The sequence below is a fragment of the Amphiura filiformis genome, chromosome 11 (genome assembly GCF_039555335.1).
Source record: "Amphiura filiformis chromosome 11, Afil_fr2py, whole genome shotgun sequence".
Lineage (NCBI taxonomy): Eukaryota > Metazoa > Echinodermata > Ophiuroidea > Amphilepidida > Amphiuridae > Amphiura > Amphiura filiformis.
Genome location: NC_092638.1, coordinates 24,870,853 through 24,884,878, shown reverse-complemented (window position 1 = coordinate 24,884,878; position 14,026 = coordinate 24,870,853). Strand labels below are relative to the sequence as shown.

At 35.6% G+C, this 14,026-nt stretch overlaps 1 protein-coding gene across 1 annotated transcript in view; it reads left to right on the top strand.

The window, feature by feature from the left end:
* The window catches only part of LOC140163580 (synaptic vesicle 2-related protein-like), a 49,878-nt gene that overhangs the window by 10,715 nt on the left and 25,137 nt on the right, over nucleotides 1-14,026 (top strand). Inside the window, exons 3-6 of the mRNA XM_072186894.1 lie at nucleotides 1,160-1,330; nucleotides 8,753-8,877; nucleotides 11,101-11,164; nucleotides 12,395-12,520. Of these exons, the coding sequence (XP_072042995.1) occupies nucleotides 1,160-1,330; nucleotides 8,753-8,877; nucleotides 11,101-11,164; nucleotides 12,395-12,520 (486 nt within the window). The remainder of the gene's footprint in view (nucleotides 1-1,159; nucleotides 1,331-8,752; nucleotides 8,878-11,100; nucleotides 11,165-12,394; nucleotides 12,521-14,026) is intronic.

The window sequence follows — 14,026 nt, the reverse complement described above, 5'->3', positions numbered from 1 at the left end:
AAAACTGTTGCGCATTCATCTTGTATAATTTTTGAACTGATCCTGGTCAGCTGTTGGCAGATGTGTTCATTCAAATTTCAAATGATATTTCTACAGAAGATAGCAAAACACTATTCTTGCTATCTACGGAAGATAGCAAAACACTATTCTTACCACATATATCTACAGAAGATAGCAGAACACAATTCTTGCTATCTACAGAAGATCGCAAAACACTATTCTTGCTATCTACAGAAGACAGCTGAGCAAAACACTATTCTTGTTATCTCAGAAGATAGCAAAACACTATTCTTACTATCTACAGAAGATAGCAAAACACTTCTTGCTATCGACAGGAGATAGCAAAACACTATTCTTACTATCTACAGAAGATCGCAAAACACTTCTTGCCATCTACGGAAGATAGCAAAACACTTGCTATCTACAGAAGATAGCAAAACAATATTCTGGCTATCTACAGAAGATAGCAAAACACTTCTTGCTATCTACAGAAGATAGCAAAACAATATTTTGGCTATCTACAGAAGATAGCAAAACACTATAATTTGCTATCTACTGAAGATTCTATTTAAGTGGTCTCAACAGTAAATAGTTCAACATTAATGAAGATTTGCTTTCTACTGAAGATAGCAACATGAATCATGCAATTTATCTACTGATGAAAGCACATTAATTATGCTATCATCAGAGTAGATTAAAGGGCTATCTTCATAAGACAGCATGGTATGATATTTTTTCCATAAAATATTACCAATTACCAACTTAAGGGTATACGATGTATTGTTGGTCGAAGCAGCAGAAAAAAAGTAGTTAACAGCATCTTGCGAATGGCAGTGAGCTTTAGAAAAAAATGCATTTCTCAATTCATAGCGAGCGTGTAGGAGAATTCAAATATCACAGATATACTTTTGTAGGTCCTGTGGTTCTTGAGTTATGTTTTAAAGAGGGCTGAAACAACAACACTTTTGTAAAACGTACATAACTCATGAACAACAATAAATTAAGCAAGTTTTCAAAGTATACACATGTATGATTTGTAGAATGAACTTTTGCAAAACACCAGAGTGTTATTTTTCAATAATATATTGATTCAGATAATGAAAATCAATTTAGTTCTCTGGAATGAAATTACATTAAGTATTATATTTTCTATATCCAGATGGCAGATGCTACCGAGATGATGTTGCTAAGTATCCTCTCACCGGAACTGAGATGTCTTTGGAATCTAGAGAGATGGCAAGAAGCTCTCATCACTACCGTCGTCTTTATTGGAATGTTTATCAGCTCTACTTTATGGGGCAAGATTTGTGACAAATTTGGGAGGAGAAAGGTGAGTACTTTGATTCAAGAATTGTTTTTAAAGAGAAAGTTAGACAAGGGGCAGTCTTTTTGTCTCTGTTAGACAGAGATGCAGAGTTAGACAAGGGGCAGTCTTCTTGTCTCTGTAGTGTTAGACAGAGAGGCAGAGTTAGACAAGGGGCAGTCTTGTCTCTGTTAGACAGAGAGGCAGAGTTAGACAAGGGGCAGTCTTCTTGTCTCTGTTAGACAGAGAGGCAGAGTTAGACAAGGGCAGTCTTCTTGTCTCTGTTAGACAGAGAGGCAGAGTTAGACAAGGGGCAGTCTTCTTGTCTCTGTTGACAAGGGGCAGTCTTCAGTGAACAGCTCTTTTCAGAGCCATCAGTAGACAAGGGGCGGCCTACATGTCTCATTCTTAGGTACTTTGTCCTGAAGAAGTCAGAGCTATTCCTGACGAAAGCTTGACAGTTCATAACTTGTCCGAGGGCGAACCCGCTTAAAACCCACTATAAATTGAGAGAGTTAGAGTTTATCAGGAAATGATATCAATTTCATTGTTAGATTTTTGTTGGGCAATGTGAGGACCAATCTTGATTGCACAAGAATTTTGCAAGAACAATTGAATATACATAGATTTCAGCTGAATAGATTTTGGAAGTTTTATAATCTGAATCAACTTTGATTTCAGCTTATCCAGTACTAAGTTCTAGTGTCACATGCGTGTTGTCATGCTTTATTGATAAAATTGGGCCGAAAGTGCATACATTGTCATTCAATAATATGATTTACTTACTAATCAATAACAATTTTACTATAATATTGAATTTGAAGTTGAAACCAGAATATTGACTGCTCAGTGCCAGAAGTGGGTAGGTGCAATAGCTGTCATGCGTACATGTAGCTGCCATGTATAGACAAGTATAATATACTGTGTGTAAATTGCCAAATATTCACAGGGCAGCTATTGCACAAACCCACTTCTGGCACTGGAGCACTCAATATTTTGCATGATTTTCAGCTGATTCAATGGACATCAAAAAACAGAAAAAAACGCAATTTAGACATCAAAAAACACAATTTTCGGCACAAAAAACACAATTGCACAAAAATCTGAACCTTAAAAAGCATCCAGCGTTATCTCATTTGTACATTCATCTCTTTACCAGAATGATGGATTTTCATAAATATTCAAATTAATTCAATTAATTAAATAATCTGCTCAATATGTTACCTGCTTTCTGACTGTCAAGGCAAATACTTGTTGGGATGTTAGGCATATTGATATTGGGATATGCACATGTACATGTATAGCCATAGCAAATTGTTCTGAGCAACATTAAAATGACCATATCTCTGGGACCATATTATGATGCGATTTTCAGCACAATGAAGCTCTGACAAGGGCTCATATTTAATGAAATTGAAAGTTGAATTTTGGTTTTGATCGACATCAGACTCATGTAGCTTGATCGCATCACATATGAGTATGTGGGTTGCGATAATTGATTTTCATTATTAGCTACAAATTAAATGAAATTCTAATTAGCTTATGTAATATAATTAGTCCATAACATTCAGAAGTAGACCCATTGTAATTGGGGAAAAACAGTGGAGTACATTCATTGTTACTGCACCTTACATACTCACTATGTCAGCAAATAGAGCAGGCATGAGAATTTTACTTTTTTTAAAGGAATTCCTATTTTTCCCAAATTTCCATGTTTTTATTTCTTTTTAGCCCGTTTTGAGCATTTTTGCCATATTTTACGCGCCTTTTCCTTTTTCTTCATATTTTTCCCTTTTTCATTGAAATGTATAAAACATGCCTGATAGAGGTATATTTTTTTGTAAAATGAAACAGTCCAATACAGATCCATTATTTCAATCTAATAGAAACAAGCTTGTAGTTATCCCCAGCCAGTGAAGTATTATGATGACATGTGGGCAGTTGAAAAGGATTGTATTTATTCATTTTCAATGCTTTGAAAGAATTTGGAATCAGTTGTACCGTATTCATTCCAATAAGCGCCCAGGGCGCTTAACAAAGTTATTTTGGTGGGCGCTTATTTTTTACCAGGTTTACCAGGTTTTTTCGTAATGGGCGTCTATTAGAGATGAATTTACGCATGTTACAAAAGGGTCCTTGACGTTCTAGTAGCTTTTCTGATGCAGAAAATATATTACAAGTTTACACAGGTCTTGTAGTCCTCCAGCTATTTCACTGTATCGACGTCGTATTTTTGTCCATATGTCACTTCAACATTAATGGTACCCTTTAGCTGGTACCCTTTAGCAAATTGAAAATACCCTGGATGGGCACTTATTGGGGCATGGGCGCTTATTGGAATGAATACGGTACATGTATTAAGGTGTATTTCCCATATATCCCTTTTACATATTTTTTGTAATGCAAATAATCCATTGAGCTACACTTGTTTTCCATTTTATCCAGCTTTTAATTTTCAGGATGCAGAAAAGATAAAAATATAAAGAAATTGAGCTTTTGTAAATGCTCAATTAAAATTGAATGCTAAATTTAATGCTTAATTTTAAAATTTAAATTTAAATGCTTAATTCAAATATGCTTAACCTCAAACTTTATATTTGCATTTTGCATCAATCAACTTGCTTTGTTAAGTCACATCAGAAGATACTAAAATTTTAAAAACAGGACTGCATCACTCGATAGTAGTACTCGTAATATATTAGTGGCCTCACATATCAAAAATGGTGGTGTACTACATGTATATATATGTATCAATGACTAAGTTTATCTTACAAATATTCATTTAAAAGCTTGCAAAACAAGGCCTTGATGTATCGGATGGTAAACAAAGTGCTCTTGTGTGCGATATTGATATTTGACATTTGATGTAACCAAAAACTCTTTAATGTGTCAGAAATACAGGGAGTGATACCTGACCGGCCAACACGAACACCTGACTTAAAAATGGGTTTACTGGACAGTGGTCACAGGCAAGGGTAGCGCGAGCACAAAAAATCAAGGGGTCCAATTTAATTTTTCTGGACCCTTTGGTACCTGCAAAACTAACATTTAAGGGGTCCGATGAGTCCATCTGTCCGAAATTCTAAACTTCAGAACTTGTCAAATATTCCAGTGAAATTATTAGTGTTGTTGGCCTATGGTGATTCAAAAGATTTACTGATCTTTTTATTTTTTATTTTTTAATAGATGATTTATGCCTCCGTGCATCATGAAATTAAGGAGTCCATACAGTTTTTATCGGACCCTTGGGTCACTTTCAACTTGAGATTTAAGGAGTCCAAAATGGGCAAAATAAAAAAATAAGGAGTCCCTGGATGCGCAAACTCCTTAAATGCGACCCCTGGTCACAGGCTTGTGTACATATTGCTAGCACATTTTGGATTTTGAGAAAAATTGCTGTCACATTTAATGTTGGGAAACCGGGAGAGGGGAAGGGGAAGTAATGCCAATACTTGTTTAGGTTAGGAAATTGTACTTGTTATACTTGTACATTTTCAGGCCTCACAAATACTTGTTTAGGGTGCTTTTTTTTCCGACTTACTGGTCACGCATGATAGCCCTCTGTCAATAACCAGTGGCCCCCTCCCCACACTTGGTTTTGACCAGGTTCTCATTTCATGGCTCATTATTAAGTATTCCAGATATATTGTGAAAAGGCAATTCATGCATAGGCTATTAAAATTACAATATTCACAATTGCTACCTAAACCTAATATGAGTTGAAACTTTAATCATTGTGTAATTTTGCCTGCACACAAGACAATTTCAAGGGTTGAGAGCCAGAAAGCCTCAACTCACAATCACCTGCTCCCACAAAATGAGCATAAAGTTGCTAAGGGAGATCGTGGCGCACTGGTTAGGGTACTTGCCTTTAGTGCATGAGGTCCCGGGTTCGATTCCCGGCGGTGGCGATTTGCTGGGATATTGACTTGGAAAAACAGTCTGAAATTAATTGGCAACTTCTGTAGATTAAATTCAGACTTCCGCTCTCCCATGGTTCATTTAGAATTGGGTAACTGAATCATGAAAGTACTCCGTCCTTCGGAGGGGCCGTTAAGCCGTCGGTCCCGTGTACAGAGAGCCATACCTGTACATGTATCTCGCAGCCAGTTTCGAAAAGAGTAGGGTGTTAACCCCTGACTGTTCCCAACCCGTCCCGGTGTTCAAATGGACCCCAATGGAAATAAGCTTCAATAGAGGCTTTCTTGGGTTATCCAGGGTTGTCAAAACCCGAACAAATCAAATCAAATCAAAAAAAGTTGCCAGGACACTATACACTGTAGACGATACAGAGATCATGACAAAATTCAATAGAAAACAAAAGTCATTGTGGAGGACTGATTTTTGAAGACCAAAGCAAGGAGCCAACTTAATGCTCATTTTATGAGAGCCGGCCATAGTGAGTTACAGCTTTCTGGTTTTGAACCCTCGTTTTCTTGAGTGTCCATTATGGTTTTTAGGATCCTCTACTGTACAGTTTGTCCACTCTGAAGTACAAAGTGACAACGCGCGAGTACACAACGCATAAACAGTGCGCAGTGCTGCGTCTCTGCTGCAAGTATGGGTGCCTTAGTTTCAAAGTCGGCACAATGTGTGCGTCCGCGTCGGTACTTTGTACTTCAGACTAAATAGACTGTACATACATTTTTGTACATATTCACCATTTCCTAATCTTCCTAATAACAGTCTAAACTCTAAATAAAGTGTCTCTAATATAAAATTGATTATTTATAGATTTGATCCTGATATTTTTATGAGTATGATTGGTTTTAAAGTTGATGGTAGGCCATATTGCATTGTATTGCAGCAATTTTATAACCTGTGGTAACAATAATTTTCCAGTCCGCTGCTCTTTCCATTGTATATTATAAAAGATAATCTTTTTGCTGTCACATATGTGATGCTAGTCTGTGCAGGAAAGTTGAAATCTTTCTCAACTTTCCTGGTTTCCTACTGCGAGGAGGATGTGGTAAACATGGTAGATGGTATTCTATTAAGGTTATATACACTACATCATAGTACATTTACTTCATGTAATAGGCCTGGCTAATGTATAAAGGCCCATCTGAAAATCAGACCTGCTTTGTATAAAATCACTGAAAAATACCAAGCTCTAGGTTCATCTGTTATATTGTTGGCTTAAGGGTGGTCTTAACCCTGGAATTATGGAAACTTTCGGGCTTCATAACTGCTAAATTATTAGTCTAAAGAATATAAAAGTATACATTTTTAGACTGGAAATGACTTGCTGAATTCATCTGTGAGGTCTAATTTGGGCCAAAATGCTCATTTTTGGAGAAAATCCCAAAAACGGGATTTTTGGCCCAAATGTTTTCGTGCAACGTAACCAAAAAATTGTTTGGCCAAAAAATTTTTTTATTAATTTTAAAAACTAGATAAAAATATCTAGGGAGGCGTTTTTTATTTTTTGAATTTTGACCAGCTTTGAGAAATTTGCACCAAAATGGTCAAAAATGCAAAATTTTCAAAAAAATCATAAAAAGCCTGATTTTAGCCCAAATTTCAAATATTTTGGTTGGTGAAGTTGGTCAAAATTCAAAAAAATGAAAAAACTGTCCCTAGATATTTTTATCTAGTTTTTAAAAATTAATAAAAAATTTTTTGGCCACACAATTTTTTTTTGTTACGTTTACTGAAAAAATTTGGGCCAAAAACCCGTTTTTGGGATTTTCTCCAAAATGAGCATTTTGGCCCAAATTGGACCTCACAGATGAATTCATCAAGTCATTTCCATTCTAAAATGTATACTTTTATATTCTTTAGACTAATAATTTAGCAGTTATGAGGCCCGAAAAGTTTTCATAATTCCAGGGTTCAGACCAACCTTAACTGGGAGTTTTTCACAACCATAAAATTAGCAATTATTTCATTGAAAACTGTGTAATTGGCAGAAGTATAATTGAAAAACCTAAAATGGTATTTTTAGTAAAAATGTCATTTGATTATAAATGAACACAGCTGCCAACAGCTGCACACGATTATAGTCTGTGCTATGTACCAATATTACCCATAGGGAGATAAACTACTGGGAACCACACTCTTGGAAACCATATACTCGATATTCGTGGGGCATCGCGGTTTGAAATCTGATGTTCATATTTCAAAATACAAAATGTGGGTGGGTAGAAATACTGATCAAACCAGATTAAACCAATCAAAAGTCACGGAAAATACCCACCAGTCAGTGTGAATTGATGGGCATTTATCAAGCATTGTACAGAGGCGTTTGTCATGCAATGTTCATTCAAATGAAATTTTACAATACAACTCATAACAAATTACTGCATTTAAAAAGATATCAATTGATTGCTTACCATACTTCTTGGTGCACTTGCGCTATACAGCCTATAGAAATGTCAGTCTTACTGACTGACTAACCTTTTGATTTGAAATTGACAATTTCAAAATACCATGAAGCTATGACCCTCCCCCCTTCCCTCTCCCTCCCCCCGAGAGGTGTCAAATGCAAAAGAAAAAGAGTGTAAAAGAATATATTTTCCCCATCTAGGGGTGACACTCAGTCCCGGGACTCAGTCCTCATTAAGACCCGGGTCATTCACTCACCTTTTTGTCAAATGAAAGAGATTAAAAAGTAAAGAATATAATCAAATATTTCCCGCCCGGGGGAGGCACTCATCACAAGACCATGTATGTTTGCTTTGTTGGACGAAGTAAAGTGCTCATGTGACAATTGCTGGCCTGGTTTCAAGTTCATAATGCATTAGCAGCACACCTGTGTCTATTGACATACAATGTGTGTCAACTTGCAACCATTTCACTAAATTTCAGCATTAGTTTTACCCATTTAGAAATTGTGTTTAGAGTTTAATGTGTTTTACTAGCAATATTAGTATTAATACATTAACATGGCTGGATTGGCCGACAATACTCGCAGTACGATGTGGACAGAAGATGAGGAATTGGCACTAATTAACATTTTTTTCTTAAATCTTGCAAAATGTGTACGGTGCAATGTCTTTGTTCAATCTTCAATCAGCGCAATGTGTATGCACGCTTAATTATTTTCAGAATTACTTCAATCTTTGTCAAGGGAAGAAATTCAGTAATGTAAATAGGGTCTTTAATAACTTTGGGAGCATGGTGGGCGAGCGGAACAGGATCAGACTCATATTCAGAAGAATGCAGGTTTGAGCCCTGGCGACACCAGCGTATTGTGCCTTGTAGTAGGGCACTTTATCTTGATTACTCCACTCCACTCAGGTGTATAAATTGTAATCGGCATTTTTAAATGCTGGGAAGGTAACAGACTCGCTGTGGAGGAGGTGTGGTGATCCCCCACAGCAACATTTCACGGTGGAGTCTGGCCTAATCACTAACGAAAGAGAGATGGGCACTTCCTTCTGAAAAAATGCAGGTTCGACCCCTTTACCTTATTACTCTTGTTCATATTTTGTTTGTTGTATCCAGGGGTTAATCTTCTGTTCTGTGTGGTTATGTTACTATGGTTTCCTGAGTAGTTTTTCACCCACTTACATATGGATATTACTATTACGAGGCTTGGTAGGATTCGGCATCGGAGGAGTGCCGCAATCGTGAGTATCAATAAACCTTTTCAAATTGATTCATTCTGATTTAACCTGAAGCATGAACTAATTTCCTGAATGCTCACGTAGAAATCTGTACCTATCAGCATCATAATGCAGTACAGAGATCCAACTTGTAACATGAAAGACTAGACACAATCAAGTATGGGGTATGAAAGGTCAATTTGTCCAAATCTAACGTGCCGAAAAATGATGAACATTTTTGAAGAAGTTTTGAAAATAGAGAAATAGCGCAATTATCACTTGAGTGAAGAGGTTTCATAATTGCAATGTTTACTTCATACTTGCGCTAATTTCAAAATGTGGTTGATAATTGCGCTAATGTCAACAAGTTATTCTCATAATTGCGCTATTTTCATTGAGCATTTTGAAAGTTTCATAATTGCAACATTTAGTTCATAATTGCGCTAATTTCAAAATGTGGTTGATAATTGCGCTAATGTCAACAAGTTATTCTCATATCATAATTGTGCTATTTTCATTGAGCATTTTGAAAGTTTCATAAGGCCTAAAAAAAAAATTGTTTGATTGGCGTAACATAAAAAAAAAAAAATTGGGTAGGTCGAGGTCGGGATTCTTTTTTTTTTTTTTTTTTTTACTTTTTAAGATGTAAATGTTTTTTGATAAAGGCTTTGGAACTTTTTTTTCTTTTTTTTATTTTGTGTGATTTTAAATTTTTAAATTTTATTTATTTTTTTTTTTTTATTTTATATTTTTTTTTTTGCAAAAAATAAATAAAAAAAAGTTAGGGTCGCGTCTAATTTTAGGGTAGGTCGCGTTACGCCAATCAAACAATTTTTTTTTAGGCCTAATTGCAACATTTAGTTCATAATTGCGCTAATTTCAATATGTGGTTGATAATTGCGCTAATTTCAACAAGTTATTCTGATTAGTGCGCTATTTTCATTGAGCATTTTGAAAGTTTCATAATTGCAACATTTTGTTCATAATTGCGCTAATTTCAAAATGTGGTTCACAGTTGCGCTAATTTCAACAAGTTATTCTCATAATTGCGCTATTTTCATTGAGCAATTTCACAAAGTTTCATAATTGCAACATTTACTTCATAATTGCGCTAATTTCAAAATGTGGTTGATAATTGCGCTAATTTAATCAAGTTATTCTCATAATTGCGCTAATTTCAAAGCCTCACATTGATAATTGCAGATTAGCAGTCAGTGTTGCTATTCTTTGATATTATCGCTATTGTCAGTTCCAGCGCCTTCATGGGGAAAGTCAACTAGATGACCTCAAAGGTCAAGTTATTTGTGAAAATAAATATGGCGACCAGAATTTTTGTACCCTTTTGAGTGAAAATACAAGTTATGTTGACAATGACAACATGGGATAATAGCAGAAATATTTTCCTAACATATTGGACTAACACCTCAGGAACCTTTTTTGCATCACCTTACAGGTCCAAAAGGAAATTAAACAGAACATTTTAAAATGCATGAATACAACATATACATTAGGGCTGCTAAGAATAAGTAATTGCGTTATTTGCGCTGCAATTTTTTTTTTTGCGTTTTTTAATCGCGGATTTGGAGAGTCCCTGGACCTAGCATCAAGTGCTACCATCATTAAAAAAAAATTGATAAAAAAAAAATTGGAAAAAAGTTACCAAAAAATTACAAGTTTGTATCCAAATGGGACCAATTTGTAACTTGTGTTCACTTCAAAATCTATTCTAGACTTGTGTACAAAACTTGTGACTATGCAGTGAACACAAGTTACAAATTGGTCCCATTTGGATACAAACTTGTAAATTTTTGGTAACTTTTTTCCAAATTTTTTAAAATCAACCACAAATGATTGCAGTACTTCACTCTAGGTCAAGGGACTCTCTAAATCCGCAAAATATTTATAAAAAAAATGCAATTTTTTATTTTTTTTATTTTCTCAATTTTTTTTTTTTCTTTTTCAAATTTTTTTTTAATGATGGTAGCACTTGATGTTAGGTCCAGGGACTCTCCAAATCTGCGAAAAAAATTAAAAATCAAAAAAAAAAAAAAAATGTTTTGCGTTTTTTGGCGGAAATCACATTTTTTGTGTTTTTGGAAAATCAGGGTGCGTTTTTGGCCTCCAAAATTGTGTATTCTTAGCAGGCCTAGTATACATGATGTACATACATGTACATTACAGTTTGCTTAAAAATCATGTTGTGCAGTTTCATATAGTAAACTGATTGTATTTTATTTTTATTTTCAGAATCACATTATATGCAGAATTTTTACCATCTAAGGCTAGGGGAATGTGTGTTGTATTTATAGAGGTAAGTGAAAGGATTCTGGTTTTTTTACAGTGAAAAGTTTCTGTTAACTTGGAACTTGATTTTGCTACATTTTTTTCTTTAGAATTAAGTTTGCTCTGTTATTGTACTATTGTAAACTATCAACTGAATGTAAATATCATTTGGGTGGTTGATGAATGGATCCTTAACAAAACAGGCCCATATTTACAACAATGATGATTATGATGATGATGATGATGATGATGATGATGATGATGATGATGATGATGTGATGGATCATGGTGATGATGATGACAAAGATAATGATGATAATAATGGTGGTGATGATCATGTGATGATGACAATGATGATGATGACAATTGACCTTTTCGGTAAATCCCATAAGCCTTTGCGAGTACACCTGGGATGTCGTCATTTGACATCACGCCAGCTTGAAATGTGCAGTAACGATGTTCGCTAAACGATGTGCGCAGATCGGAGTGAGGTCAAATGATGACATCTCGGGTGTACTCGCAGAGGCTTATGGGATTTACCAAAAAGATCAATGTTATTATCATCATTGTCATCATCACATGGTCATCACCACCATGATCCTTGTCATCATCCATCACATCATCATCACCATCCATCATTTTCATTGTCATCATCATCATTGTCATCATCATCATCATCACTACCACCTCCATCATCAGCAAGTGAACTGATGATGATGGTTTGGTGAGAATCAATGAGCATGCATAGCTTCCTGTGTCTTCTCAGAATGTTTTTATTGCATAATCTTTTTTCCAAGTATTTTTTCTCTGCTTCAAAACTTTATTGCATATCGTTTTCCTGTTTTTAATGCTTGGTACAGCGCTTCAAGATTCTTGTTGTAAGTGCTTAATAAATATGTTATTTATGATATATTGATATTAACATTTTCAGGAAAAAGATATTGACAGATAAATGTAAAGCATCATACTTGAAATTGATACCACAAATACACTAAACAGCAGTGGCAGCGCCACAGAGGTCATGGGGGGGGTAAATGCCCCCAGTCTGAACTCTTTCCCCCCAGAAAAACCTCAAAATTACAAAATTTTTCACTTTTTACGGTAAAATTAATTTTGCGCAAAATTTGTTGATTTTGCCCCCCCTGAAATTCACTTTGCCCCCCTAATGCCCCCCGAAAAAAATTCCTGGTGCCGCCACTGCTAAACAGGCAATATAACTTTTGAAGTACTATTAATGCATGTTTTCTCTCTTTTGCAGGTATTTTGGGCCATAGGTACAGTGATAGAGGTGCTCCTAGCTCTGGTTGTCATGCCAACACTAGGTTGGAAATATCTCTTATTTTTCTCAGCAATACCAGTGCTTATATTTGTCATCTGTTGTAAGGTAGGTTTATATACAACACTTAAAAAGCCACTTTACAGCTGGATTCAAAGCTCAATAAAATAAAAACAAAGAAGCAAAAAGCAAGAAAAAATTAACATGGAAAACAGATGAGCTTTGAGAGCAGATTTTGAAGGTTTCAACTGTTGGAGAACTACGGATGTAGTTTAAGAGATCATTCCAAGCTCTGGGGCCAGCCACTGAGAAGAACCTGTCTCCAGCACGTTTAGGTTCAGCTCTTGACAAGAACGGTTGGTTACTGACCCAGGATGAGATTTTTTCACCACCAGACAGTCTTTCATGTACTGGGGACAGAGTCCATCCAGTTACTTTTACACACACAGAAGAAGTTTGAACTTGATCAGTAGCGTGCGCAGCACATTGAAAGTAGGGGGGCAGGGTTCAGTTCCCCCCAATGGAGTCTGATTTAGGTGTGTAAGGTGCGTTTTTTAGCGTTTTCCCCCGAGCGCACGCCACTGAACTTGATGCGGTCTAGTGGTATAATTCAACAGCTACTATGCTAATATAAAGCACTTCTCCTCGGAGGGCTCTTTGCTTAAGGGGGTACTACACCCGTGGCCAATTTTGTGCCTATTTTTGCATTTTTCTCAAAAATTATAGCGCATTGGGGACAAGTGAGATATGTATATTATAGGGGCAAGGACTACAACTACTGCACTGGAAATTTTTATTTCAGCACAGACTGCAGTTGTGGAGTTACAGTCAAAAATGAGGGAAAACCAATATTTGATCAATAAATCAATAACTACTTGCTTTGAGTTGCTGAATTTTCAGTCCAGTAGTTGTAGTCCTTGCCCCTATAATATACATATCTTACTTGTCACCAATGTGCTATAATTTTTGAGAAAAATGCTAAAATAGGCACAAAATTGGCCAGGGGTGTAGAACCCCCTTAAGCAACACGGTCTTTGAGCAAAAACTTTACCATGTGAACTGTCGCGAGGATTCCAATCCCTAAGTTTACCCCCAAATTTTTAAATCCCCAAATTTACCCCACCTTTAAGGGCTGGGGTATGAGCGTTGGACAGTATTTATTTTGGGACATTAGAGCACATCAGACATATCAAATTGCATTCTGAATACGAAGAATGTCATTCTGATATCAAATAATTTTGATTTTTGAAATTGCAATTTAATACACATTTTATGGCAAATCATTGAAAATTGATATTTTTGATATTTAACAGTACTTGAAGTAAACTTTATAAATCTGATGATGCATACTTGAAGTGTATGTAGGTGGGATGAAAAGCTGACGATCAATTGAAAATTTTGTCCTTTCGTATTGAAGATATGGATTTTTTCCCAAAACACCAAAAAAATTAGGTCTTTTGGGAAAAAATCCATATCTTCAATATGAAAGGTCAAAATTTTCAATTGACCGTCGACTTTTCCTCCATGCTACATACACTTTAAGAATATATCATTAGATTTATATGATTTACTTCGAGGACTGTTATATCAAATTTTTATAATTTGTCATAAAAT